We start from the raw sequence: 25982 nt of genomic DNA on the forward strand, positions 1-25982 counted from the left end.
TGCTATGCGGCTGCTTCCCACTAGCTATCTATTTTACGTTTGGTAGTGTATGTATGTCCATGCCTCTCTCGCGCTTTGTCACAGCTTACCCTTCCCCCTCCCCATATCCTCAAGTCAATTCTCTCTTCCTCTTTTTTTAAGGCAACTAAAAAGTTACGCTTTAAAGAGGTAACCAGGAATCAGTGTTAACTGGAACGTTGTATTTGCCCCTGCAGCTGACAACCCTGAGAGGAGCGATTTTGGAAGATGCCATACCCTCTACCGCCAGGCATGGGACTGCACGGGGACTCCCTCTCAAAGAAGTCCTGGAGTGCGTCGTTCCAGAGCTGAGCATCCAGTGCCTGAGGCAGGCCTCGAGCTCGCCCAAGGTCTCGGAGCAGCTGCTCAAACTAGATGAGCAAGGGGTGTGTATCACGTGGGAGACTGTAAGTGTGCGGGACTTTGTGTCCATGTTTCTGAATGTTTTGGAGTTTTCCCATCCATCTGCCTTTGGAGATCATTTATTTTTAATGCCTTAAAGCATTTTCCTCCAGTTTTTCTCGAATATGCCTCTATACTAGTTAAGTAACATGATGCCTTTAATAATAAGTGCAGTGCACCTCCTGCTGAGTTGTGACTTGCGTTGTTTTTACCAGGGTTTTGGTATGTCCCAGCCAGCAGGGGCAGATCTGATTCATGATGCTTAGAGACTGCTGGTGTATTTTCCCAGGGTGTAAAGACCTCACGTTGGGCCTTTCCCTGAACTAACATTTATTCTTGGCTGCTATGTGCAAAGTGTCATGCTGACAGATGGCAGTGAACAGCACGTATCAGGAGGCTTGAAGCTAAGACTTGGTCCCTACCCTTGGGGCCATTAAGATGAAGAACGCCATGGCCGTTAGTGTGGTCATGGTCATGGAGACATAGAAATGCAGTGTGTGCTCTGGGAAAAGAGAAAGTAACATCTGAAGGAGGTGGTGTTGTAACTGGGCCTTTAGACTTGAGTAGAATTCCAATAGGGAGATACGAGCAGTTGGCTCTTTTAGAAACTATGGCCAGTTTCTTTACAAGAGAAGGGCACACGCAGGGAGGTTAGGAGTTAAAACAACAACAGTTACAAAATATGTTGAGGCTGGAGTGAATGCTGGGCTAAGGAGTTAGCACTGGATCCAGGAGGTGGTAGGGAACATTGAAGGTTTGCCGGTAGGATGTGACATGCTCGTAGCCGTAATTTAGGACGATTATTCTGGTAGAAGGGTACTGGACAGGCTGGTGAAGGTAGAGCCTGATGATGGCCTGGAGCTCAATTATGTGATCATTAATAGCATCCGGGAGAGAATTAATGATGGACAGGATTTAGGTGGTGGCCCAGAAGATGGAAAGAAGCCTTTTAACTTCAGATGCAAGACAATTTGGAGGCGAAACTGAGTGGTCGGTGCCCAAGGTATGCAATTTATTTTAAATGTGTGGATTTGTTTTTAAATACATGCTTTGCAGAAAGAAAAAGACAATTGTGATGTCTTTCCAGAATGTTCCAAGGACAATTCTTTCTCATGTTTTGGAGGGAGTATGGCGGGATTTCTTGGTGGACCCAGTAACACACTCCCTGTGGTATATTGGTGGAGTATTTGATACTCAGATGGCTGGAATTCTAAGAGATGAAGTTGTAATTGCGCTAGCAAATTAACACTGCATTCTCAGCCAGAGGAAGCAGGCACTGTGACATTCAGAGTGGATAATCCTGCAGTCTGTCTTTCTCAAGAATGAAGGCTGATCTATTAAAAACAACAACTAAACCAAACCAAAACTTGAACTTGAACAATTGGCTTCTAAAATCCCACAGAAGAGTTCATCATGGTCGTCGCTGGTAAAGTGCTCTGAGAATGGTCATGTCATGAGGCAGTTGAGGAAATCCTGTTGTCATGGAGGGACAGAGCGGGTGTGTCGCTGCTGGTCCAGGGACTCAGAGTTCAGGTGGGTTTGGTGGGAAGGACAGCATTTGTCACCGAACCAAACCTGAGTCCACTCACCTGCAGGTAGGTGCAGTAAAGTCAATCTCCTGACACCGGGTTTGGGTGAAGGAAAGTGCAGCGTTTATTGTAAAGTCACCAGTCCAGGGAGAATGGGTGGCTTGTGCTCGAAAACCCCAAACTCCCCGAAGGGTTTCAGCAGAGCAATTTTTTTTTCTTTTTTAACATCTTTATTGGAGTATAATTGCTTTACAGTGGTGTGTTAGTTTCTGCTGTATAACAAAGTGAATCAGCTATACGTATACATATATCCCCATATCCCCTCCCTCTTGCGTCTCCCTCCCACCCTCCCTCTCCCACTCCTCTGGATGGTCGCAGAGTACTGAGCTGATCTCCTGTGCTATGTGGCTGCTTCCCGCTAGCTATCTATTTTATATTTGGTAGTGTATATATAAGTCCATGCCACTCTCTCACTTCGTCCCAGCTTACCCTTCCCCCTCACTGTGTCCTCAAGTCCATTCTCTACATCTGCGTCTTTATTCCTGTCCTGCCCCTAGGTTCTTCAGAAGCATTTTTTTCTAGATTCCATATATATATATATATGTTAGCATACGGTATTTGTTTTTCTCTTTCTGACTTACTTCACTCTGTATGAAAGACGCTAGGTCCGTCCACCTCACTACAAATAACTCAGTTTTGTTTCTTTTTATGGCTGAGTAATATTCCATTGTATATATGGGCCACATCTTATTTATCCATTTGTCTCTCAGTGGACACTTAGGTTGCTTCCATGTCCTGGCTATTGTAAATAGAGCTGCAGTGAACATTGTGGTACATGACTCTTTTTGAATTATGGTTTTCTCAGGATATATGCCCAGGAGTGGGATTGCTGGGTCTATGGTAGTTCTATTTTTAGCTTTTTAAGGAACCTCCATACTGTTCTCCAGTGGCTGTATCAGTTTACATTCCCACCAACAGTGCAAGAGGGTTCCCTTTTCTCCCCACCCTCTCCAGCATTTATTGTTTGTAGATTTTTTGATGAGGGCCATTCTGACCGGTGTGAGGTGATACCTCATTGTAGTTTTGATCAGCAGAGCAATTTTAAAGGCCAGGTGAGGGAGGGGAACCTCAGGGTCTGTGATCAGCTCGTGCACAGTTCTCTGACTGGTTGATGGTGGTCAGTCCTTAGGCACCAGAAGGTCTGGGAGCTACGTGCTCGTGATCATCAAGTAATTTCTTCCATTTGGGGGTGGTTTTAGCATCTGAAAAACAACTCGGGAAATAGGCGTCAGATACTGTTATCTGGTCTATTATCTGGGTACTTCAGAGAGGAGCTACAGCAGAGGGTATGGGGGAGGCGTCTGTCCTGGGAAGGCCCCATAGGGTCCTGCTCTGTTACACATTCACTTCCGTGTCGTGGAAGAGTCTGGAAGAGAGGTGCCGACCCCCGTGGTCTTCATCCCTTTATGTTTCTGGTGTGTGTTGCTTCTCCCTTGATTACACGTCCCTCACCTGCTGGGTAGCAGGTGCCTGGCGGATGAGGTGCTTGGTCCCTCAGGCTGCTGTGGAGGAAGGAGTCCGCAGGTGGCCCTGTGTTCCCCAGCCTGGATCCCGACGCCCAAGCCCTGAGAGACGTTACAGCAGCCGCAGGTGACTGTCTCCTCACAGAATGAAGCAGGTACTTCTTGGGATGTCCATCCGGCAGAATAGGTCCAGGAGCTACGCCGGTGGGAGGCAGTGAAGGTCATAAAAATGGCTCTGCCAGGGAATTTCTCTTAAACTAAGCCTTCAGATACTTTGAATGGACACCTGTTTACAATCTGACGTCAATGAATGGATTTTGAGAACTGGGTGCTTGTTTTAAGCACACCAGTACAATTAGAGCTCTAGCTGTATTCATGTGTTTTTTCTTTTGAGATTATATTTATTTGACTCTGGTATACTTTCATAATGGTGTACAATATGACATTTTAACGCCCCCCAACTCCTAGTGGTATCTCATTTCCATATTACGTCAGCAAGAGCTACTTACTATTTATGCTCATCTCTGAAAGATAGTAGACAGCTTTTCTAACATCCTGGTTTCCAAAGGATCCTTAAAAGTTGCCCTAACCTGTCTGGGTGTTGTGAGTCACTTCTGGGTAGTGCTGTCTTTATCTACTTTCCTGATAGAAAATCTTCCCAGGGAGGGGATGGGCCAGTTTTATGTTGCTGGTCTTAAGGGGTTTTAATCTTGAAAAAATACTTTAAAGGACATATTGTCGTTTTCTGCTTTCTTGGAGTTTGGGATCCATTCCTGGTTTGACAGTCACTGTGTTTATCTGCTCTGCGCAAGACATGTTGTATCAGTGGGAGATATGGTGGGTATCGGGTCATTCATTCCGTTCTTTACTTTTGGTAAGATGTTTTGAACAGGAAGACTCCATGCCATGGAGAATCATAAGGGAAGTAATTATCAATCAGGACTTTGAAAGTTTTGCTACTTTATCTACATAAATTCACCTCCCAACCTCTAAGATACCATTTTTCCTTTTTTATAGGACTATCCTAGTTTGTATAACAGGTGAATTCCTAAGATTATGTACGTTGACTTTTTTTTTTTAATTGAAGTGTGGTCGGTCTACAATGTGTCAGTTTCAGGCGTACAGTAAAGTGATTCAGTTATGCATAGATACGTATTCCTTTTCAGATTCTTTTCCATTTAGGTTATTACAGTATATTGAATATAGTACCCTGTGTTTATTTTATATATGGTAGTGTGTATCTGTTAATCCCAAACTCCTAATTTATCTTTACCCACTAGGTTGACTTCTTAAAAAATTAATTCAGATACATTATGACAGCTCACTAACTTAGAATATTAGAGCATCTTTGGATTAATTTGTTCACAAGCCAATCACCCCTTCTGCTCTTGTCTCCTCACCCAGATGTATGTTCACTCACATACCAGGTTTACTTGACACGAAGTCAAGCGGGTCTAAATCCATGATACTACACGCTTAGAGCAGGTGGTTGAGTTGGGAGGATGCAGTGGAAGGACTTTCCTGCACACCTGAATTTATTTTCAAGGCCATTCTGAGGCTCTGTTTTCTGTCACCTTCCTTTAAATTTAAATTTCTCGTCAATAATGACGGGGCTTCTGGCCTTTGGAACAGAGCACTCAGTTTTTATCCAGTCCCAGGAGGCAAGGGATCGTCTGCCTGTCCGTGCAGGGTCTGTGTGTCCAGCTCTGGGCACGGGAGCAGTATAGAGTTTGGGCAAGTGGGTGTTTTTAGTTTTTGACCGTGGGGACGCCCAAGTGCCGGCCTCGTTCACCCCAGGACAGTGGAACTGGCTGTGATTCGCATCAGAACAGTTAAAGGAAGGTCAGTGGGATGGGGGCGTGGTTAGCCCCAGCCTGAGGTGTAGAGGGCTTAGAAACAGAGCCTTGTTCCGAGAGAATTGGGGGTTTTAGTTCATGGGGACCTGGAGCCTGTCCTCCCCTTGGTACCGCGATCAGGCTGAAGAGGTGTGCAAGCTTTCTGCTGAACCACGGGCAGGAGGGGGTCAGCCTTGGTGTTGCATTTCCATTGATTTCATGCGGTTTATAAGAGATTGGAGCGAGAGAGGTCTCTTCCTTCACACCGTGTCTCATCCTCTTACTGTTTTAGTGGAATCACAGGCCTTGTAGTAAACAGGCCACAGTGGGTTATTCTCAGTCACTGGAGCAGAGCTCTAGGAGCTGGGGCAAGACACCTGGGGGCTTTGAAGTCTAATTTAGCCTCATCCCCTGATTCCCATGGGCCCAGGGCTGTTTGGGTAGAAAGCAAGTCCTGTTCCCAGCTGGGATGTAGACACAGGCTGGTCTGCGATGGCTGGAAGGAGAGGGGTGTGAGCGGATGGCACTGCGCTCAGCAGGGAAGCCCTGGGGGCTTCAGCTCTCCAGGTATTTGGCCTTTGCCTGAGTCCACAGGGAGCATCAGGTCCGCAAGAGTCAGGAATCAGAGAGAACCTGTGCTGGTCCAGGGAGGCTCTGCTCCACCCGCATGGGGCCGCCGCGGCCCTACCCCTGGGGCCCCAGACAGCTTTGCTCCGGGCCTGCTCCGCAAAGAGGCAGAGGAAGGGTTTCCTGCTGGGGATGGCGGGGCTGCCTGGGACAAGCTGCAGGTGTGGCAGGGGCGCGACGTGAGGTGGCACCAGAAGAGGTAGCAGGGCTCTAGCGGGGGGACAGACAGGGCGGCAGCCCTGGGACAGTGAGCTCCCAGGATGCGGGTGGTGGTACGGCCGCCCCTGCTGGGTGCGGAGGATGTGTGGGCGGGGGCCCGTGGGGCCCTGGGTACCGGTGCCTGCTGATCACTCCACAGGATCTCTGGGGGACTGTCCACGAGGCCAGGGCCGGACAACTGGGGAGAGCGGGAATCCGCTTCTGACAGCAGGCGGGAGGTCCAGGCATCATGGTGCCGGGAGGTACAGCAGTCCCGTAGAGGTCCCGTTAGGGGATTGATCCAGTTCTGGGAGTCACCAAGGCGATCCGCATCTGTGGTGACAATTGCCAATCCCAAGCGTTTCCTAAAGTACTCTAAGATCCTGGAGTGTCTTCTGGGTCCCTCAGGACAATTAGTGTTCTGAAACAATTAGTGAAATAATATGAGACATTTGTATTATACTTCTTGTTTTTGGAGGATGATGGTCTGTTTGCAGTAAGTGTGGTGTCTCATTTATTTGGATAGTTGAGTTGATCAGAAACATTTATTCCTCAATCCCTGGGCAAATAGAAATGTTTTTTCTGTCTTGACGCCGCCCAAGGACTAGTACAGCACAGCTCATAACACTAACAGCTTACGGCCAGCATCTCATAGCCCCACATTCAGGGCCTGGATCCTTGTCTTCACTGTGTGAATGGGGCCTGTGCGCTCTCCACCTGCCCCCCAAACCCCTCACCGTGGGAGCCATCCCTGTAGGTAGCTTATCCGGTCCAGTTAGGAACAGGTGATTGATGTCTCGTTTGGTTCCTCCCCCCTCCCCCGTAGCACTCAGGAGGTGGAGCGCGTGTAGAATGTACTGGCGGTCGGCTGCCCGCCCAGCTCTGAGCTTCCCCTAGCATCTCTGCCGAGATGCCCCAAGCAGGCGGATCCCTACCTGGCTTGGATTGTCCGTTGTCATTGGTCACCCGGATGAGACTGCTGTGATCACTTTGCCACTCAAGGGAAATGAGTACCATTTTACCTTATTGTACTGATCTAGTCAGCTATGAGTTTTGATTAAAGGCTCTGTTTTACAGCTGATAATAAGAGTGAACAGTGTTCCGGATGGATGCCTTTAGGGAATCAGAGAGGACTGATAACCTGCCAGCCTCTGGAGGCTCAGATCGCTGCTAGTAAGATGAAGTGCCCTGATTTCCTGAGTGACAAGTAGCTCCTCTTTAGGGAAAATACGAAAGCTGTGAAGGTGGATCCAGTTTCTCCCTGGCCTTGGGAGAAAGCAGTGTGGTAGCTTCCAGCACGATACGGGATAGACAGGGAGATAGAGCTTCAGCAGGAAATCTTCAATTCCTATTAAAATTCTTTATGGCCTATTGTATATCTAGCAGATGTTTTCAAGCCAGTCAAAAATGGAGAAATGACTGTAATTGTTGAGTCAGAGTTACTTTTGTGGAAATAAAACATTATTCTATCACTATACGTATATCACAGTTTCCTTACCAGACCTGAATTTGATTTGCTTTTTTTAATTACAGTCTTTCATATTTCCATGAATGTTCAAATAACGACAACAGAAAAACATGAGGAACCGGAGAGGGAAAACTTTTTAAAGTGTGCAGCCTTTTTCTCTTTCTAACTTGGAAGATAATGCTCATGACTCTATAGAGGGTATGAGATTAAATATTTCCACAGTTATATTTTTAAATAAACGCTTGAACCTGGCTCTCCATTTTGGAAACCTGGCAGCTCCCACCTGGGCAAGGCCATTCGTTGTATGTCTTGGGTGTCTGACGTTTCTCCAGCTGTTATGTTCGAGTTTCTGGGTTTGTTATGTATTTGGAGTACTGTATACAGTGACAGCTGCTTATTCTTTTGCTTCTTAGCTTATGAGAATTGTCCTGACGTGCTTTCCTGAGAACAGAATTCTCAGCTCCTGTCATTGTAATTTTACTGGAAGTTAGCTCGTCTGATGCTTGCTGTTTTCATTTTATTTTTATTTTTATTTTTCTGTTGATGCGCGGGCCTCTCACTGTTGTGGCCTCTCCCGTTGCGGAGCACAGGCTCCGGACACGCAGGCTCAGCGGCCATGGCTCACGGGCCCAGCAGCTCTGCGGCACGTGGGATCTTCCTGGACCGGGGCACGAACCCGTGTCCCCTGCATCGGCAGGCGGACTCTCAACCACTGCGCCACCAGGGAAGCCCCCGTTTTATTTTTTAATTTGATTTTTATTTTATATTGGAATAGAGTTGATTTACAATGTTGCTTAGTCTCAGGTGTCCTTGTCTGATACTCTTTGCCGAGTAATTCCCTTTCTGCCCCATTTCAGCTGAGCTTTCAGCACAAGATCGGGATCCTGTATTGCAGAGCCGGCCAGAGCACCGAGGAGGAGATGTACAACAACGAGACGGCCGGACCAGCTTTTGAAGAATTCCTCGACCTGCTGGGCCAGAGGGTGCGGCTGAAAGGATTTAGTAAATACCGGGCTCAGCTGGACAATAAAAGTAAGCTTCAGACTTGCTTGTGTGTGCACAGGTTTAATGCTCCAAAGGTAGGCGCGCCCCAGACATCTAAGCTAGCGATCCCGCGCCCTCCCCTTCTTGACCCCCTGCAGCGGCCGAGCTGGCTTATTTGGGATGGAGTTGAGATTTCCTCAGATGAGCAGAGGGGGCACATTTCTCAAGAGCTCTGTGTCTCTCACAAGCTCAACGGGTCAATTCTTGTTCCCATGTAACGAGAGCAGAGATTCCCCGGTGTTCGGTGAATAATCTTTTAATATGTTCTTCTTTCTTTTCACCTCACCTGTCCGTTACACCCTGTCCCACGGCAGCAAGGATGAGTCCCGCATTCATTTCTGAAAGTCTAAACATCACCACACCCACTCAGGCCGTGCTCACGGCCTTATCTTTGCTCGTTTCCGTTTTCACGATGTTACCTGGGGAGCTGAAGCAGTGATGAATAAGCTAACGCATCCTGCTTTCCAAGAACCTTAGTCAGGTCCCCTCCTAGGATGTGTGAATTTGTCTTGTCTCTCCATTTAGGTAACCGTGTTCCTTACGGCCCTCATAAATTCTAAGCGGTTCACCTTCGTATTTGTGTTGTCATTTAGTTGCTCTCAGCACACCTGGTAAAAATACGGGGCAGGGTAATTTTGTGTATCTGGGGAAATTCTGCTTATTGTCAAGCAGTTAAGCGCTTGCTCTTTTAATGAAGATGAGCAGATAGATTCTGACCTTGGAGGATCTGGGGGGGGCATCTAGCCCTAGAGGAGGGGCCGGTGGGAACTCTTCCCTGGGGGAGGGTCAACGTGTGGCCGAGCCAGGGTCGGCATGGAGGCCACCTGAGCCCCTGCGGCCCCCGGCCCGCTCACCTCGCGACCATCAGAGATACCTGCCTAGATCGCCGGTGGTACCACTCTTAGTGCGCATGGCCTGTCATCAGTTCTGGGGTTCTGATCTGTTTTTGAACGTTACACTTAGAGGGTAGATCGCAAGACCTGGACACGGTGTTGGCTCACGTGCGGGCCCTGTGTGTCCTCCACACACGCCAAGGTTGGAGTTTGACTATTAGGCTGAATGTGGATAGCTCATGCCTCAGAAATGTTAAGGTTAGAAAATAATTTGTGACAGCCATCGCAAGTATCCACATCTTTTAAGAAGGATCAGGGAGACCTTTTCTGATTTTCTCCTCTGTTTCCTGTGCAAACTCCCCTTACCCACAGACCGCCACATACCCCCTAGAGGTGCTGGCGTGCCAGCCTTAGGGACGTCCTTCCAGGAGAACCACTGCCAACGTGGACTCATTGCTATGCATGCCTGCCGTCCCTCTGCTGTAGGGTGGATTGGGGAAGCATTTTAAGAGCTTCTGAGCTGTACATTCTATAAAACTACAACAGAGGTAATGCAGATATTTTCCTATGTATAGAATTGACATCAGCTTGGAGTTTTCATGACTTAAGAGATGTCTTTAATACATTACAGAGGTAGTGCTAAGTACTTTGGTACAAGGAAATGATAACTTCAGAACAAGATTTTGATATGTTGATTCTAATAATCAGCGAGTCTTCTATTTTTATGAGCAGGACCTTCTATGAGATGCAAAGAAATCATGGCGTGCCTTTAGAGAGGAGGTCTCTAAGAATTATGTTTCATGGAGTGGTCAAATAAAAAGTATGTCTTTCATGAAGTGGGCAAAAAAAAATATCTTCCTTCTTAAATACAGGAGAGTTGTGGTGCAGTTTTCATTCTGCCTGCCCACAGGACCTTGGGCAAATCTGGGCCTCATTTTCTTCACAAAGAAAAGTCAGAGTTTCGGGCTAGAGTATCTGAGATGTCCCTTCCAGATTTAAAATGGGTTGTTCCTCTCTTAAGTACAGAATGAAATGGGGTAGGAACAGAGGCGCTGTGAGCCGCTAAGGTGCTCTGCTATCCAGTAGAATATAGACCCCCAGGCCGTGGCCGACCTTTCTTTGGTTGGCTGCAGAGAATGATAAAACCGGAGACTGCCGTGATGGCCCTGTATCTCTCTCTCTCTTTTTTTTAAAATAAATTTATTTATTTATTTTTGGCTGCGTTGGGTCTTCGTTGCTGCGTGCAGGCTTTCTCTAGTTGCGGTGAGCAGGGGCTACTCTTTGGTACAGTGTGCGGGCTTCTCACTGCGGTGGCTTCTCTTGTTGCAGAGCACAGGCTCTAGGTGCGCGAGCTTCAGTAGTTGTGGCATGCGGGCTCAGTAGTTGCGGCTCACAGGCTCTAGAGCGCAGACTCAGTAGTTGTGGCATGCGGGTTTAGTTGCTCCACAGCATGTGGGAACTTCTCGGACCAGGGCTCGAACCCGTGTCCCCTGCATTGGCAGGCGGATTCTTAACCACTGCACCACCAGGAAAGCCCCCCTGTATCTCCTTTTGAACAGAAATATTTGCAGCAAACCCTTGAACGGAGCTTGAGCTGACCTTTTGCATTACCCTTCTGATGTTTAAAGTAAAAACTTTGAAAATATTGAATACTTAATTTTAGAAATTCGTCCTTTAGCACTACTTGGGATAGACAAATTATGACCACATTTTTGAGAGTGTTTCTCCCCCTTCCCCCTAAAAGTGCATTTTTCTTTTTTCATTATGAATTCCTGAATCTGAAGCCCATTGACCAGACTGTGAAATATCTGTCCGCATTTCTCTTACTGAATTTTAAGCATCGTAGTAGCAGTGTTGTGAGGGGAGTCATTGAACGTGCAGGGTTAGTTCATCCTCTGACCTTCAGTGTTACTTCTTCGTGGGAGGAACAGTCGTCATTCCCTCACGACCGGCCTGCTCACTTCCAAAGCCACGTTTCATCCTTAAGGTCCTGAGACAAGACAGTTGAAATGGAAGATTACTCTCTAAGAAGTCCTAAGAAAAATAACAAATACGCAGTTAATGAATAGCTAAAAGAGAAAATGGGGGCTGGATAATATAGAGCTTATTAGATGAATATCCTCTCTGACCGTCTGCAAGTTAATTTATCAGTATCCATAGATTAACATTCTACATACTCCCCTTATGCGTGAAATTTCCTTCTATGAGTACCTCTCTGCACAAAACTGTATGCAATACTTTTTTCTAGAGGATTTTCAGGACTATTTCTGAGTTGGATATAAATGTTGGAACTAAGAATATGTTGCATGATTTAGAAAGAAAATAATAAATGCCCATGAAGGTTAAGTGTTTTAATGTTCTTAAAGTAAACATTTTAATTTTCAGATTAAAAAAAGGTTATCCCAAGATCACTACGTAGAGTTTCCCCAACAAACACAATGGAATAAATTTGTCTTCAATAATATCGAACAGTATTGTTTATTGTTGTTTAAAAGGTAGACGATAAACCTGTATATAGATCAAGGATTGAGAACGGCAGTCTTGAGTTCTGTTTACATCTTAATTTCTATTTATCTGTTTGTCTTTATCCATATGCAAAGTGGTTCAAACCTCCGTCCTAAAATTATTACTTAAACGTTTTATAGTCACTGTTGGTTTGGGTGTCTGAAACTCTCAGTGAGGTAATCTGTTGATAATACAGATGGGTTTCGAATTTGCACAGAATCATTCTGCTTTTCAAAAGATGAATAGCTGTATGATTAACAGGGATTCAGATGTCATAGTTTCTTTAACGTGTATCAGTGCATAATATGCAGTAAGAGATCACATTCATCCTCCCTAGTCTTAATCACATGACTGCATCATCGCATTGCCTGTCAGAAAGAGAAGAAAATTACTTCCATCATTCAGGGAAGAAATCCTTAACGTCTTTCGTTCCCATTTCCATATGAAGTCAATCCTGTTTCATTTTTCTGGGTTCTGGAGGGTCAAGTGCCCAAGAATAACTGATAATTAACTGTAGACACACGCACACGCACGCGCACACACACACGATGGGGCAAGGATAACTTCTGGTTAGCTCAGCCCCGTCCAATAATTGCACCCAGACCGGCGCCAGGCCACACCTCCTCCTGTGCTCACCTGTACTTCTTGTGGCAGCAGCATCTCACCCATGTGGGTCATCTAAGTTAGCACTGCGAAGGCAGGAGTGTAGAAGAAAAGAGAGGGGAAGCCACGCGTTCAGTAGAAAGCGCCTGGGCGAGAGCAGATGGCAAAACTCAGGCCGCAGGCGTGGGCTGGAAAGTGGGAGCAACAGGGCCTAGTGAGAGAGCGGGGCCACCCCCAAGACACTGGTCCTTTATCGTTGGGAGGTCTGTTCTTTTCGGTTGAATTGCCTTTTGTAATAATGACCTTCTAAGTGTTGAATTGCTAATCTGCAGTGGCCTAACTTGTTCTTGCAATTAATCTTTGTTTTCAGCTGATTCTACAGGAACGCATTCCCTGTACACGACGTACAAAGACTACGAGCTTATGTTCCATGTGTGCACCATGCTCCCACACACGCCCAACAACAGGCAGCAGGTACGGCCTCCTCCCACCCCCACCCCCACAACAGATGCCACGTCCGAGGGCAGCCCTTCCGTGCTATCAGTGTATTTCGAATTTGCAAAGCATCAGTAGGTTTTTCTCTTTGAATGGCATTCGTAGTCTTTGACTCTTTTATCATCTGGAAGTGTTTGGGCTTCAAAGGGGTTATTACGGCACACGTTTTATTGCACTCTTTTCTTACAGAACTTAGAAACTCTTCCGCACCCACCTGGATTGCTTGCCAGGCAAAATCTTAATGGGAAGCAGTGCCAACTGTATTAATTACAGAAGAGGTCAACTAATGCAACCTGACCTTCGGTTTCTGCGTGTGGGTAGATAACTTCTAGAAAATATTGTAAGAAAGAATCTTGTAACTCACTCGTGGCGTTCTTTAATTTTAGGGGGTTGATTACATTTGGGGTGAGTGCAGAGTTAAAGCAAGGTTTGTTTCCACGCTTAGAAAACTTAATTTTGCTGATGTCACGTAACCGCACTCCTTTGCTGTAAGTTAAAGCAGCAGGGACTACACAGTAGTTGTTCAATAAGCATTTGTCATGTGAATGAAACTTAACTGTTGCAGAGAACTTTGTCTTTCTTTTTTACGTGTTTTCCGAATGCTCATGAAATGCAGTGAAGGTAGTCAAGGGGTGCATTTTCCCAGCGAGGCCACTTGCCCTGTTCCCAGGTGGGAAGAACCACCTTAGATCCCCCAGCCAAGAGGAAGAAGAGGCCCCTGACCCCCAGCCCGGCTTTGTCACATTTGGGGCTGTAGCTCCTCTGTTTATTCCTCTTCCCGTGGTAATTGCTGGATGGGTTTTTTCTACCTAATACTTAACCTCAATCCCTTGTCCTTCCTGTATTTTCTACAGGGTTTTCTAGTAATCAGAGTTCTGCCCATTACCTTCAGAGGATCTGTCTTTTGATCACGTGTCTGTATGTTTTTTATGACATGGAGTTACAATCCCTAGATCACACGTATGAATTTTACACATGTTGTAAGCTAAAGGATTTCTAGCTCTTCAAACGTTTATTTGGAATAATGCCATATAGACTCACTCAGAGTTAAGATGCTCGATTTTAGACCATGCAGTTGTCCTTGCAGATACTTTTGCGATCATCCAGTAATTAAACTCTGGGTGAGTTGTTGCTGAGAAACCTGATAGGGCTGACTCAGGCCCAGAGACCCTGTCAGTAGGTTAGTGGAAATAGAACCAGTGCCTTTGGACCCCACTCATGGAGCATTCAACTCACAAGGCCCTGCCAGCTCCCCAGTTACCTGAGTCACTGGACTCCGAGTCCACTCCGTTGTTGCTCAGAGGGCAACCTCTGAAATTTCGAAGTCCCTTGACTTTGCTGTTACCAGAACTCAAAGCTGGCTTCCCCCGTCCCCTTTTTATTGAACAGTAATTAAAAGTGTGGTTTTATGAGTTCTTTGTACCAGAGTTTCTTTCACTGAAACTCTCCCCGAAAAGTCCTGCACATAAAAACGTGGATGGAAGGATGGGGGTGGGGAGTGAGGTACGTGGGTGTTTTCAACTTCCCAAGTGGGAGATTAAAAAACCAAAAATCCCTGTACATTGAGATTGTATATTACAAACTCCGTAGCCTAAAGACTTGTTGGTTCCATTTTTGTTTTCCTTTTTTATCTTGAGTGAGAATCCGTGGCATTGAATGTTATGCCGACGCATTAGAGGTAGAAAACTGCTTGTTTTGCTTCTTTAATTGCTCTTGCTATGTGTAGAATATATATGATCTTATATGTGTTTCATTGGGAAATCTACATACTCAACGTAGGATGTAGGCGAGTAATCACAGTATAAAAGGGATGAGTATAAGATGGGGGATAAGAGTCATTGGACTTGTATTCTGAACTTATTGTAGTCATTTGCCTTGTGGCCTTGGAAAAGATTCTTAGTCTCTCAAGAAATTGGACAATTATATAATGAGGATGTGGTCTAGGTGGCCAGCAGTGCGTGCTTGGAGCCCTGTACTGAGAAGAAAGAACTCTACGCCGCGGCTCAGGCGGGAAGAATGCAGTATTTTTGAGATACCTTCCGAGGGTTTGGAAGTGGGGAGGAGTGGCACACCTGAGCGTATTTGGACAAGATGATGCATAGCATCTCCCTCTTAGTGTTCGAATTCCGTGATTCTAGGGCCTTCTTTGAGGCTTCCTCCTTCTAGGTTGGCAAAAAGCTTCAGCAGAAAAATGTAGTTCTTAAGAGCAAGAATTCTAGAACCTTCCCGGATATGAATCCCAGCTACTTAGCTTTGTGACCTTGGGCACAATTGTCTGTGCTTTATTTTCCTTTATCCCTGAAGGTAGAGACTGTTACCTCTTTCTTCACGGAGTATTGTATGCACACAGAACCACTGCCCAGAACGCGGAGAGCAGTCAATTAACGTTTGTTGAATGAATGAATGAACCTTTCTTAGATGGTAGTTAGAATTAGGTGAGTTAATATGTATAAAGCACTCTAAATAGTGCTGGCACAGAGTGTGCTCAATAAGTTTTAGGTGTTATTATAATTTAGAACTTATGAGATAGAGAGGACAGGTATTTTAGATGACTTAATTTGCATTTTATCTTCCTTTTCCCAGTGCTAAAGACCTATCATGAAAAGCTAAGGCCTGAATAGTTAAGAAAGGAAGGGACTAATTTACCAATAATTTCAGAAAATCATTTTTACTTTGACATTTAATACTTTGCTAATCACGATCAGAATATCCTGGTCATAGATCAGTGATGGCGCTGTGCAGTCTTGGAACACGGACTTTCCAGATCTGTTGCAGGCGGTGCTACTTTGCCGTCTCTCGCACCCACCCCACCCGTGCCCACAGATTATGGTAATACCAAGGGCATAAGTGTCTGCAGTGACCATCCGGGTTCATGACTGCAGTTTGAGGCCACACAGCTTAGCAAAGTTAACTGGTCGGTACGTGAATTGCGCCTCCGACTTTGGCCTCATCAGCCCCGTGGTATTTGTGACTATTTCACTGTTCTAGATGCATCCACATCAGATACAATTTCTTGTGTTTGTTCTTGTAATAAATCAAGCTGAAAGCTGATTCCAAGATGTATTAAAAGTCTTCAGAGGGTCCATGACAGTTGCAAGAGAGTTCAATCTTTGGAATGTCTGGACTCTTACAAAGAAAACGTAGCCAGATAAGGAAGCCCGTTCTTGGAGTGTTTTCCCTTTTCAGTCAAATCCCCCAGGTCTCTCTCTGGGTCTGCTTGGCAGTCAGTCAGTCCACTTTTCCCAGGGCTGTGTCCCCTGGCTGCTTCCCTCCTGCTTGTCCTATAGACAGATCGTAGTTAAGCCATCATGGGGTGTTATCAGTGGGACTTCACTTTGGCAGAGACAAACTAAGTATATAAACAGATGAAGGTAGCATGGTTCCTGGCACACAGTAAACTTGTGTGTGTGTGTGTGAATGCATGTGTAATGTTAGAACTGCCCTGCTTGGAAGGGGTTTCCGAGCTCCATGGAGGTCCCTAAGGAAAAAGACAAAACCCCTGGGTTTCTGAGATTCCATCTGAAGAATCCTGGTCTTAGCCTAGGGATGGGCTTGATACCTACAGAGGAAATAGGGACAGAGCTTGTTAGGCTAGGCTGGAACCCCTTCTCTATATAATTTACACAGATGGTCAGCCCCTGCCTTAAAAGGTTTGTGTACATACTTCTGTAAGTCCCTAATTGGTACAGCTGAGGACCCATTTAAATATTGGAGTAATCTGTCTCATTAAGTGCTCTCTCTACAGCCAGGTCCTGACTGCTCTTGGGTTCACCTATAAATAGTAATCTGGAATATTTTGGAAGTATCAAAGGCATATCCAGCTTTTCATGATTAGCTTTATTCCCAGGCCAGAGAGAAGACTGTGTACTTATACCAGATAATAAGAATTATGGCTTTGCAGAAGGGCTGGTATTGCCCAGTTTCAGAAGAGAAACATTTGTATCGTCATAATCTTTTCTTATCTTCACTTTGTTATTAAATCATTAAAAATCCGCGTTCTTGGTTTATTTCTGTTTCTCCATTTCCAAAATATTCAGTCTTGCTTAGCTGGTTTGTGCCTCTACTCTTGCCATTGGTAAAATATTTTATATAATATTTTTATATTGGTTATATAGAATGGTAAATCAACAATGCATCCTTGAAACGGTGATTAAATTTGAACTTTTCTTACTGATCTGAGATCACAGTGGTTAATTAGAGGTCACTTTTTTGTGGAAGCAAAGGAGGCAAGATCTTTTGTATTTATGTGGTAATGTGTGTAGGTTTTCCCCCTCTTTCTTGCGGTCAGACTACTATTCTATGTTCACTTTTTCTGTGTCTTTATACAGGAAACTTTATAGATGTCTCTTAAAAATGAGAGCAAAATTCTGACCACTGGTACATGCTCTTTTGAGTACAGAGAATATGAGGGGGCTGTGTTGTGTGCATGCATGTGTGTTTGTGTATGTTCTGTGTGCAAGTGTGCAAAGTTAGGACGGTCCCTGAAGGAGGAGAAGCTAGCGCACCGTGTAAAGGGGAGACACTTTCTAAGCAAGGGTTGGCGAACGCAAGGTGCCTGCTGCAGAGACAGGTGGGCGTGTTGCAGGGATAGGGTGGCTGTCCAGAAGGGGAGGGGGGGTGACGGGGTCAGACTCCGGGAAGGATCGGGACAGACCAGTCTTTGTCAGCCCTGCTCCTACTGCTGGGGCTTTCCGACGATACCCCAAGGACTGAGATCCAGAATTTAGGACTGTTTTTTCAAAACGGGATACATTTAATTTTTTTCCTCACTTCTGAACTCATCTCTTTGAATTTCAGAACTTGTCATCATTAAACGATGCAGTTTTCTCTTTGAAATCATGCTCATTTTCACATGTTTGCTTCTTAAGACAAGAAACTCTCTCTGGAGATCAGCCTTCTCCAGTTTCAAATTAAGCTTTCTCATCGCTGACCCTGAGAGACTTCTTCTGAACGACATCCCAGCCGCGTCACATCTTCTTGTGACGGTGCAGCCTCTTTCCCCCTCTCCTCCAGAATCAGGTGCGACGTGCTTTTTTTTTTTTTTTTTTTTTTAAACTTCCCAGGTTTTTTTTAAAAAAGAATTTAACAAGCGATCCTATTTGCATAGAGGCTGGTAGATCTAACCAAGTTCAACTTTATGCCATTTTCGATGCATATGCAGCTGCCTGGAGGTTGGTTGTTTTCACTTGCTTTTAGTTCTTGCATGAAGTTAAAACTGGACCTGTGAAACCCTGAAGTGTGTTTAAGGAATTGAAGATAAACCCACAGGTTGCTATTTCTGTAGCATCTGTATGTTTTTTGTCAGGGAATTGGGTGAAGAATCACAGTTTCACTTTCCTTGTCATACCAAGAGCTTATTCCTGGCTCACAGCTTGAATCAAGTGTCGGGAAGTTAGCAGAATTGACTCTGTAAATCTAATACAATATTTATTAACTCACTCTCGCGGTTGAAGACTCTTGAGTTGGCCCTCTTGGCACTGAAGAAGTGTTAGGAGCTTCTCACGTCTGGAAAGGCCTGGAAGACGTCGTTCCTTAATCCCCGAAATAGCACCGGCGGCGTCTTGGTGACCAGGAACTTGCCTTGCTGTCTTGCTGGGCCGACCTGGTTTATGGGCTGCCGTGCCCTTTCTGCTTCCATTTCCGGAGTCGACTTCTACAGAATTTCATTGACGAGTTAGAACAAGACATAACTAACTGCTGAAGAGAACCCTAACCTTTATATAAGAAGCCCAAGAATTACTTAGGTTGTTCACTGTCTGACAATGAATGTTTCCGTGAACCTGCCAGATGCTGTATTTCTTTAGTCTCTAAAAAGATTCAGATACCCTATTGATGGGCCACGTGTTCATTTTTCATTGTTTATTCTCTACAGAGAGCTTGAGATTTTATTTTCCTCTTTTTTTTTTTTTTTTTTTTTTTTTGCGGTACGCAGGCCTCTCACTGTCGTGGCCTCTCCCGTTGGGGAGCACAGGCCCCGGATGCGCAGTCTCAGCGGCCATGGCTCACGGGCCCAGCCGCTCTGCGGCATGTGGGATCTTCCCAGACCGGGGCACGAACCCGTGTGCCCTGCACCGGCAGGCGGACTCTCAACCACTGCGCCACCAGGGAAGCCCTATTTTCCTCTTCTTAATGAATCTCCTTGTTCCCCGCCCTCCCCTGCACTTTTTCTACAAAGTGCATTTTGTGACTGTGGTTAAATTAACTAGAATTTTAAAACTATTTCTAGCCCATTTTACAAAGCAAAAGAATATGCTTAGAAAGGGGCAAAGGCGGGTTGGCACGTTGTCGAGGTAACTAGCCTTAAAGTTTCCTTTCACTTGCGCTTTAAATGTTCCCATGGTGAAGTGTAGAACTGGACCCATGGTCTTCCTTCAGGAGCAAGAGAAATGGGTAGGAATAGCTGTCCGCGTTTCACTGACTAATGAGGCTGGGCTGCCCTCTGAGGTTAACCCAGGAGGGTGGCCAGCGGACGCCCTAGTCACTGGGGAAGGAGGGGCCTAGAATTCCATACGTGGCCTTGGCCCCGGCAAGCTCCATCTATCTTCTCGTCAGTCTGAGAATTCCCGTGTTTCAAGGAGTTCGAGAATTCCCACGTTTCAAGGATATAGAGGAAAGTACAGTGTAGGCCACTGTGTTCGTGCTCAGCAAATACATTGAACACACTATTAGGTAGTTCAGTTTTTCTTTCCATTTTTCATTTGTTCCTGGATTTTGTTGTCCTGTTACAGTACACGTGAATCATGTATTTCAGTTATTGCGGAAACGAGGGAAGAATATATCTTAGCCTCGTACAGTTTTCAGCTTGTCATGACGCTTGTTTTATTTTTTTATTTATGTTTCTGGCCGCGCTGTGCGGCTTGCCGGATCTTAGTTCCCCGACCAGGGATCAAACCCCGCCCCCCCCCCGTAGTGGAAGCGAGGAGTCGTAACCACTGGTCGGCTGGGCAAGTCCCGTGATGCTTGTTTTAGATACGTGTGCTTGCCTTGTTTTCTTTTCTTTTCATGAAATGTTTACTGTGGTTAACATCTGTGTCCACTCTAGGATGGGTAAATAGTAACACAGTGAGTAGATGACTCGTTTGCTACTGATTTTTTTACGCGCATCTTATAATGTCGCCTTTTACTTAAATATCTAGCAGACATTTTTAAGACGACAGCTGGCTCATTAATAGTATTAGTATAGCTTTCAAAACTTCACTCAGGCAGTAAAACGATTTTTGTGTGTTTATAACTTTAACCATCGGGATTTAAATAGCAGTTTTCCAGCATATGAGTCCGCGATTTAACTGGCCCATAGTAGGGAACTCTGGAAGAAAGGACATTTCGTTCCCACTTTTCCAGGCCTTTTATCATGCTAGATCACAAGTCAGGGGCCTGACAATGAAATCCTTTTTGTATCTGGGTTTAAAAGGTTTTTAAAAGTTGAAATTAATGCTCTTTACAGTGAAGTATGTCCCGTAAGTGCCAAGTAAATTTAAGCACGAGCTTGTTGCCTCTGTTATTGCTCGTAAAGAGAGATTTACTACCCGAGATTACCCCGTTGCTGCAGTGACATCACCAGCTCATGTAAGGATTACCGTCTCTGTGAAAACTGAGGGTCCCAGACTCTGGGAACACAGACCCTGATGGCTTTAGGTGCGCAAGCTTACGGAGGGTATGGATTTGTTGGCATGTATTCAGAGTTGGTCACAATTTTCTTGCGCGGTGTTCCGTGGCTGTGATTGTGTGTTTGTAACGCTTGTTATTTCACTTAGCCAGTGTGTGTGGGGGTGTCTGCTGTGTCCTGGGCAGCCCATTAGAAACTGGGAAACCAAAAGTCAACGAGATACATCTCCTGCCCTCGTCATGATTATGACGTGACGCAGGAGAAGTAAACCAAGACTTAGAACAGGACACGACAGCTAATGTGGTCGCCATGGGCCTGGGGTATGGGTGCAGGGCCTGTGCAGTCCCTCCAAGGACGTTCTTTCCAGTGTGTTGGTAGCTCAGCAGAGACCTGAGTGGTCTAGGAGAGACTTGGGGTGAAGGGGGCATTCTCGGCAGAAGGAACATCGCAATAAAGGGGTTCAGGTGTTACTGACCTGGGGTTCCTTCTCTCCTGATGCATTTGTAATTTATTGGGTTTTCCAACTGTTAATCTGGTGGAATTCTCTGTTCCTGAAATACATTGAAAAGGCTAGATTTCAGTTAATTAGCTTGAATATACCAGCCGCCAAAATAACAGTCTTCTGTATTTTTGTTGCAGAAATGCACGTGTCATGTAAGCCCCTGACACCCTCGTGCAGGACTTTCAGCCACTGTACCTTCCCCGGGACGCTCTGCCGTCTCCTCCTTTTAAGTCGAAGAGCTTAATCTACAAGATTCCTTAAAGCGATTTTAGCTCTAATGTGCTATCATTTCAGGGCAAAAAGTGATAAAGATGAAAAGGAGAGAGAACACCAGTTGCCTTTCAAAGCAAAAGATGAACTTAAATATCGAGGCTTTTCTTTCCATAGGTCTTTGGACGCAGCCATGTCAAGGAGCCCTAGCTTCCGAAGGATGACTCTGCTTTTCTAAAAAACTCCTTGAAATTGAATGCTGAGTGAATTGTATACATTTACGTATCTTGTCTTTACAGAAAACCGTGTCTGTAACTCTGTGTGTGTGTGTGTTCACTTTCCTGACTGCAGCTCCTGAGGAAAAGGCACATAGGAAATGACATCGTGACCATTGTTTTCCAAGAGCCTGGAGCACTTCCTTTTACTCCAAAAAGCATCCGGTCCCACTTTCAACATGTCTTTGTCATAGTCAAAGTGCATAATCCGTGCACTGAAAATGTGTGTTACAGGTGAGTCCCTGGCGTTTCATGCTCCCAGGGTTGTTCCAACAGGACCTCATTCCCCAAAATGTCTTCCAATTAGTTTTCCAATTATTATTTCTATGCCCATAATTATCCTTTTTTTTTTTCCTAATTATATTTCCCACAGTCTTCACTCAGGCACTTTCTTTCTTTCTTTCTTTTCTTTCTTTCTTTTCTTTTCTTTCTTTTCTTTCATTTTATTTTTGGCTGTGTTGGGTCTTGGTTGCTGTGTGCGGGCTTTCTCTAGCTGCGGCGAGCGGGGGCTACTCTCCGTTGCGGTGCGCGGGCTTCTCATTGCGGTGGCTTCTCTTGTTGTGGAGCACGGGCTCTCGGCACGCGGGCTTCAGTAGTTGTGGCACGCGGGCTCAGTAGTTGTGGCTCGCGGGCTCTAGAGCACAGACTCAGTAGTTGCGGCGCACGGGCTTAGTTGCTCTGCGGCATGTGGGATCTTCCCGGACCAGGGATCGAGCCCGTGTCCCCAGCAATGGCAGGCGGATTCTTAACCACTGCGCCACCAGAGAAGTCTTACACTCAGGTACTTTCTGTAAGAAATAATTGTCTTCTTCCCATTTTGAAACAGTGAAATTCCTAGCAGTTCACAGTCCTAGGTTTCGCCTTTCCTCAATGTTAAAGACTTCCTCCAGTCCCTGCCAGACCATCGCTTGATTGATAGCAGCCTCGGAAGTGGAGGATCTGGCCATTTCAGTGCTTCCCTGAAAGAAGCGCATTCTGGTGGTAAAATGTTTCTTCCCGTCTAAGAGCTTGGAAACACACACACACACGGTGGTGTGGTGGTGTGTCGAGATAGGGGTTTGACACTCGCTTTGGTGATTTCAAAAGGCCATCCAGGTGCCTTGGAATCCCGAGACTGACGAGACCTGCCCTTCCTGTACCCATGCTCTTCCTTAGGAAGCAGCTGTCCCCGAAGGCTCCTGCCTTGTGGGGTGTCAGTAAAAAAGCCGGTCTCTGACCTGAGTGAGAATCCAGCTCTCCTGCCCCCTCATGGCGCTTTGTAACGAGTTAGCTTATTTTTTGGAGCCTTCATTTCCTTTTCTGAAAACTGGGGATAATAGTACCCACTTCAGTGTGTCGTTATGAGGAATGAATGGCAGGAATTATGCAAAACCCCTGTTAGCGTTCCTGGCGCTCATCTTAAAGCAGTGGTTACCAGTTGAGCAGCCTCCCGGACCTGGATGGGGCCCAGGCCTGGGTACGTGTGAGGGGCAGAGGGGCCTGTGAACTGCAGCCGTGCCCTCCTAGGGGCAAGGAGACCGGCCTGTGTGCTGGTGTCGCCAGCTTGCATCCCCACCCCACGCTCTCCCCATCGGCATGGTTTCCCCCCGTGGTGATACTTGTATGCACCTCAGTTCAAGACCCCTGGCCCGAATGCTCAGAACGACTTTTTATTGAAAAAAAAAAAAGTGATATTTGAAAAAAAGGACATCTAGTCTGTATAAACGATACGCTTAAAACCGGTGACGTTGGTGCAAACATGCTCAGTCGGCTTATTCTTCTGGACCTCCCCTAATGAATGGTAATTCCGCAGAGTAATCTTAAAGGAGCCTTCCCAATGGACTGGAAACATAAGCCTAGGGCTTTACTGCATTCGGCGTTATTGTAGAGGCTGCTATTCTCAGGTCGGATCAAGTATTTTTAATCCCTTTCTATCTTTAGTTTATGTTTCTATCATGAGCTGGTTGATTAGCACAAAAAAGTCTTAAGGATAAGTAGTACCTCTTTATTTTTATTTCTTTTAGGTTTTCTGTGTTGAATTAAATGACCGGGGAGGGATGCTTTCGATATAGATCTTACCTGTCAACAAAGTGGCTTGCATTATGTTTCCTGTGGTAGAAACCAGCGTGTACAAATGGTTCAAAGATGGGGTCATTGCCTTTGCAGATACCACGTTGCCATCACTAAATTATCACTTACTAATGAGATTCAAATGTGAAGCAGTGGCGTGCCTCTAGGTTCTGGAAGTGCCTCATAAACGTTCGTAATGATCACACTTACCACCTCATGAGTGTCCTTCGAAGAATCAATCGTGATCTTCTGGAAAACTAGTCAAATCGATTCCATGACGATTTTAGGAAGATGTGTTTACTCTGTCACAGGGAATAAGGTTACAGTGCCCAGGTTTTCCAGAAACACCTCATAGGTCTGTTTCCTATGATTTCCTCAAAACATACCAGTCACAAAATAAATTCGTTAAAATAATTTCCAAGGAAATGATAAAATAGAGTCCAGGTCTGCTGTTTTCTAGGTTGCTCCGTCTGAATCACGGGTGCGTTTTACAGAAGGCTGCGTTGGTCGCACACGCTCCTGTGACCCCCATGCGTCGTTCATCCCGTGCGCTTTGCACAGGCGCTGAGTGGTAGTGAGTTCTGGCGGATCACGACCTGTAGTACCACGTAGCTCAGAGGCGTGGTCCCGGCAGACTGCTGGGGCGAGATGCCCTCCTCTGGTAAAAGCGTGCTGCTAACCAGGGCACGCGTCCGGAGTGTGAAAGAGCAGGCTCCCCCCTTCCAGAGAAGTCCGAGGCGCGCCCCCTGGGCACGGCAGGGCTCTGTCTCGGTGATGCTGGGGCCACGCGAGCCTAGAAAGAAATAATGGGGCAACATCCACAAAGCTCCATGTTATATAATTTTAGTCTAAAATTATTAAAAAGCAAACTTAACTGATTGCCTGTTTCTTTATGCGGGATTCTTTCACTTCAATGGTTGTAGCCATTGTAGAGCTAACTCCGAGGGATTTATGTGTTTGTGTGCTTTTCAAGATAAACTCTTGGCAAAATGCATCCTTTAATAACTGAATGAGTAAACTTCTTGCTGTCTGGAGGCTTAGTAGCTAACTGTCACTTAAAAGGGAAGTATTATCTATATAAAACGATGACTTCCATTTTAGAAAACTTACTATGTAGCCCCTTCTTACAAACATTAGATGATAATGTTAAATCGACGATGAAAACGATAATTATTTGAGTTAATAATAGCTTAGCATGCATTATTTTGTTTAATCCTCGTAGCGTGCTTTTGAGGATGGTACTGTTTTAACCCCCGTTTTACAGATGAGGCACTGAGGGATTAAGTAACTCAGAGTCCCTCAGAAGGTGGTGGAGCTGGACTCCTACGAGGAACACCGGATCCTGGAATCTGCTGTACCCCACGTTGCTTTCCTAAAACCCTTTAACTGGCACATGAAGGAAGGCTCTTCTTTGTACTGTTGCCCTCAGTGGAGGGGTCTTATGTCTAAATCATCAGTAAATGCTATCAAGCTATTTGGGTAAAATAAGAAATTCTAAAACATACTCTTGTTTCCACCCACTGGGAATTATCCCAGTCTGGCAAAAGAATATTCCATCTTAACTCTGCTTGAAAGCATTACGGATTATATAAGCTTTGGTAACCAGGGGTTTCTAATTGATCCCCATTCTCAGACTATCATGGTGATCATGGACTAGTAATAGTAGTAATAGTGATCATAGTAACAGCTGTGCCTGGATTCTGCTGCTTTTTTGGTACAACTTTGATCTGAGATGCCTAGGATAGTGGTTTTTCGAGCCACACTGTACCATACTCTGTAGTGGAGGTGTCCAGTTAGACATTTGGTTTAATAACTTGGGACGAGAAGAATCGCCCTGTTAACAGATGTCTCTGTCTGGCCACTCTGGAGCTCCACAGTGAGAGCCGTCTTGGAACACATTCAGATACAAAAAGTTCGCCCTGATGCTTCGGCGTGAGTGCATCCAAGCTGTAGTCAGAGAGGAGCTTGAGATCCACAGAGCTAAGTGCAAAAAGCAATCCTGTAAGGTGTTAAGTGGGATTTGACCTCCTCAGCGTTCCAGGGGTAAAATACTCCCAGGAACCTGTGCTCATCACTGGAAGAGAAAAACATGCTTAGGAGAGGTGATCACATGAGTTGATCGTGGCCAGTGTCGGGAGGGCAGGGTCCAGTGCACTGAGAGGCCACTTGAGCTGGTTGATCGTTCTGGTGGGGAAGCAGCAGGTGTGGCTACACTACCCACAGGCCAGACGTGTAGCTTGGGGACAGCTCTCTACGAAAC

The 25982-nt window shown here is 45.7% G+C and overlaps 1 protein-coding gene across 3 annotated transcripts in view; it reads left to right on the forward strand.

Annotated features, from left to right (window-relative positions):
* SIPA1L2 (signal induced proliferation associated 1 like 2) overlaps nucleotides 1-25982 on the forward strand; it is a 219740-nt gene that overhangs the window by 131715 nt on the left and 62043 nt on the right. For all 3 annotated transcript variants that reach the window (XM_060285985.1, XM_060285984.2, XM_060285986.2), the window contains exons 4-7: nucleotides 216-404; nucleotides 8458-8632; nucleotides 12956-13059; nucleotides 21750-21907. In XM_060285985.1, the coding sequence (XP_060141968.1) occupies nucleotides 216-404; nucleotides 8458-8632; nucleotides 12956-13059; nucleotides 21750-21907 (626 nt within the window). The remainder of the gene's footprint in view (nucleotides 1-215; nucleotides 405-8457; nucleotides 8633-12955; nucleotides 13060-21749; nucleotides 21908-25982) is intronic.

The sequence above is a fragment of the Globicephala melas genome, chromosome 16 (genome assembly GCF_963455315.2).
Source record: "Globicephala melas chromosome 16, mGloMel1.2, whole genome shotgun sequence".
Taxonomy (NCBI): Eukaryota; Metazoa; Chordata; class Mammalia; order Artiodactyla; family Delphinidae; genus Globicephala; species Globicephala melas.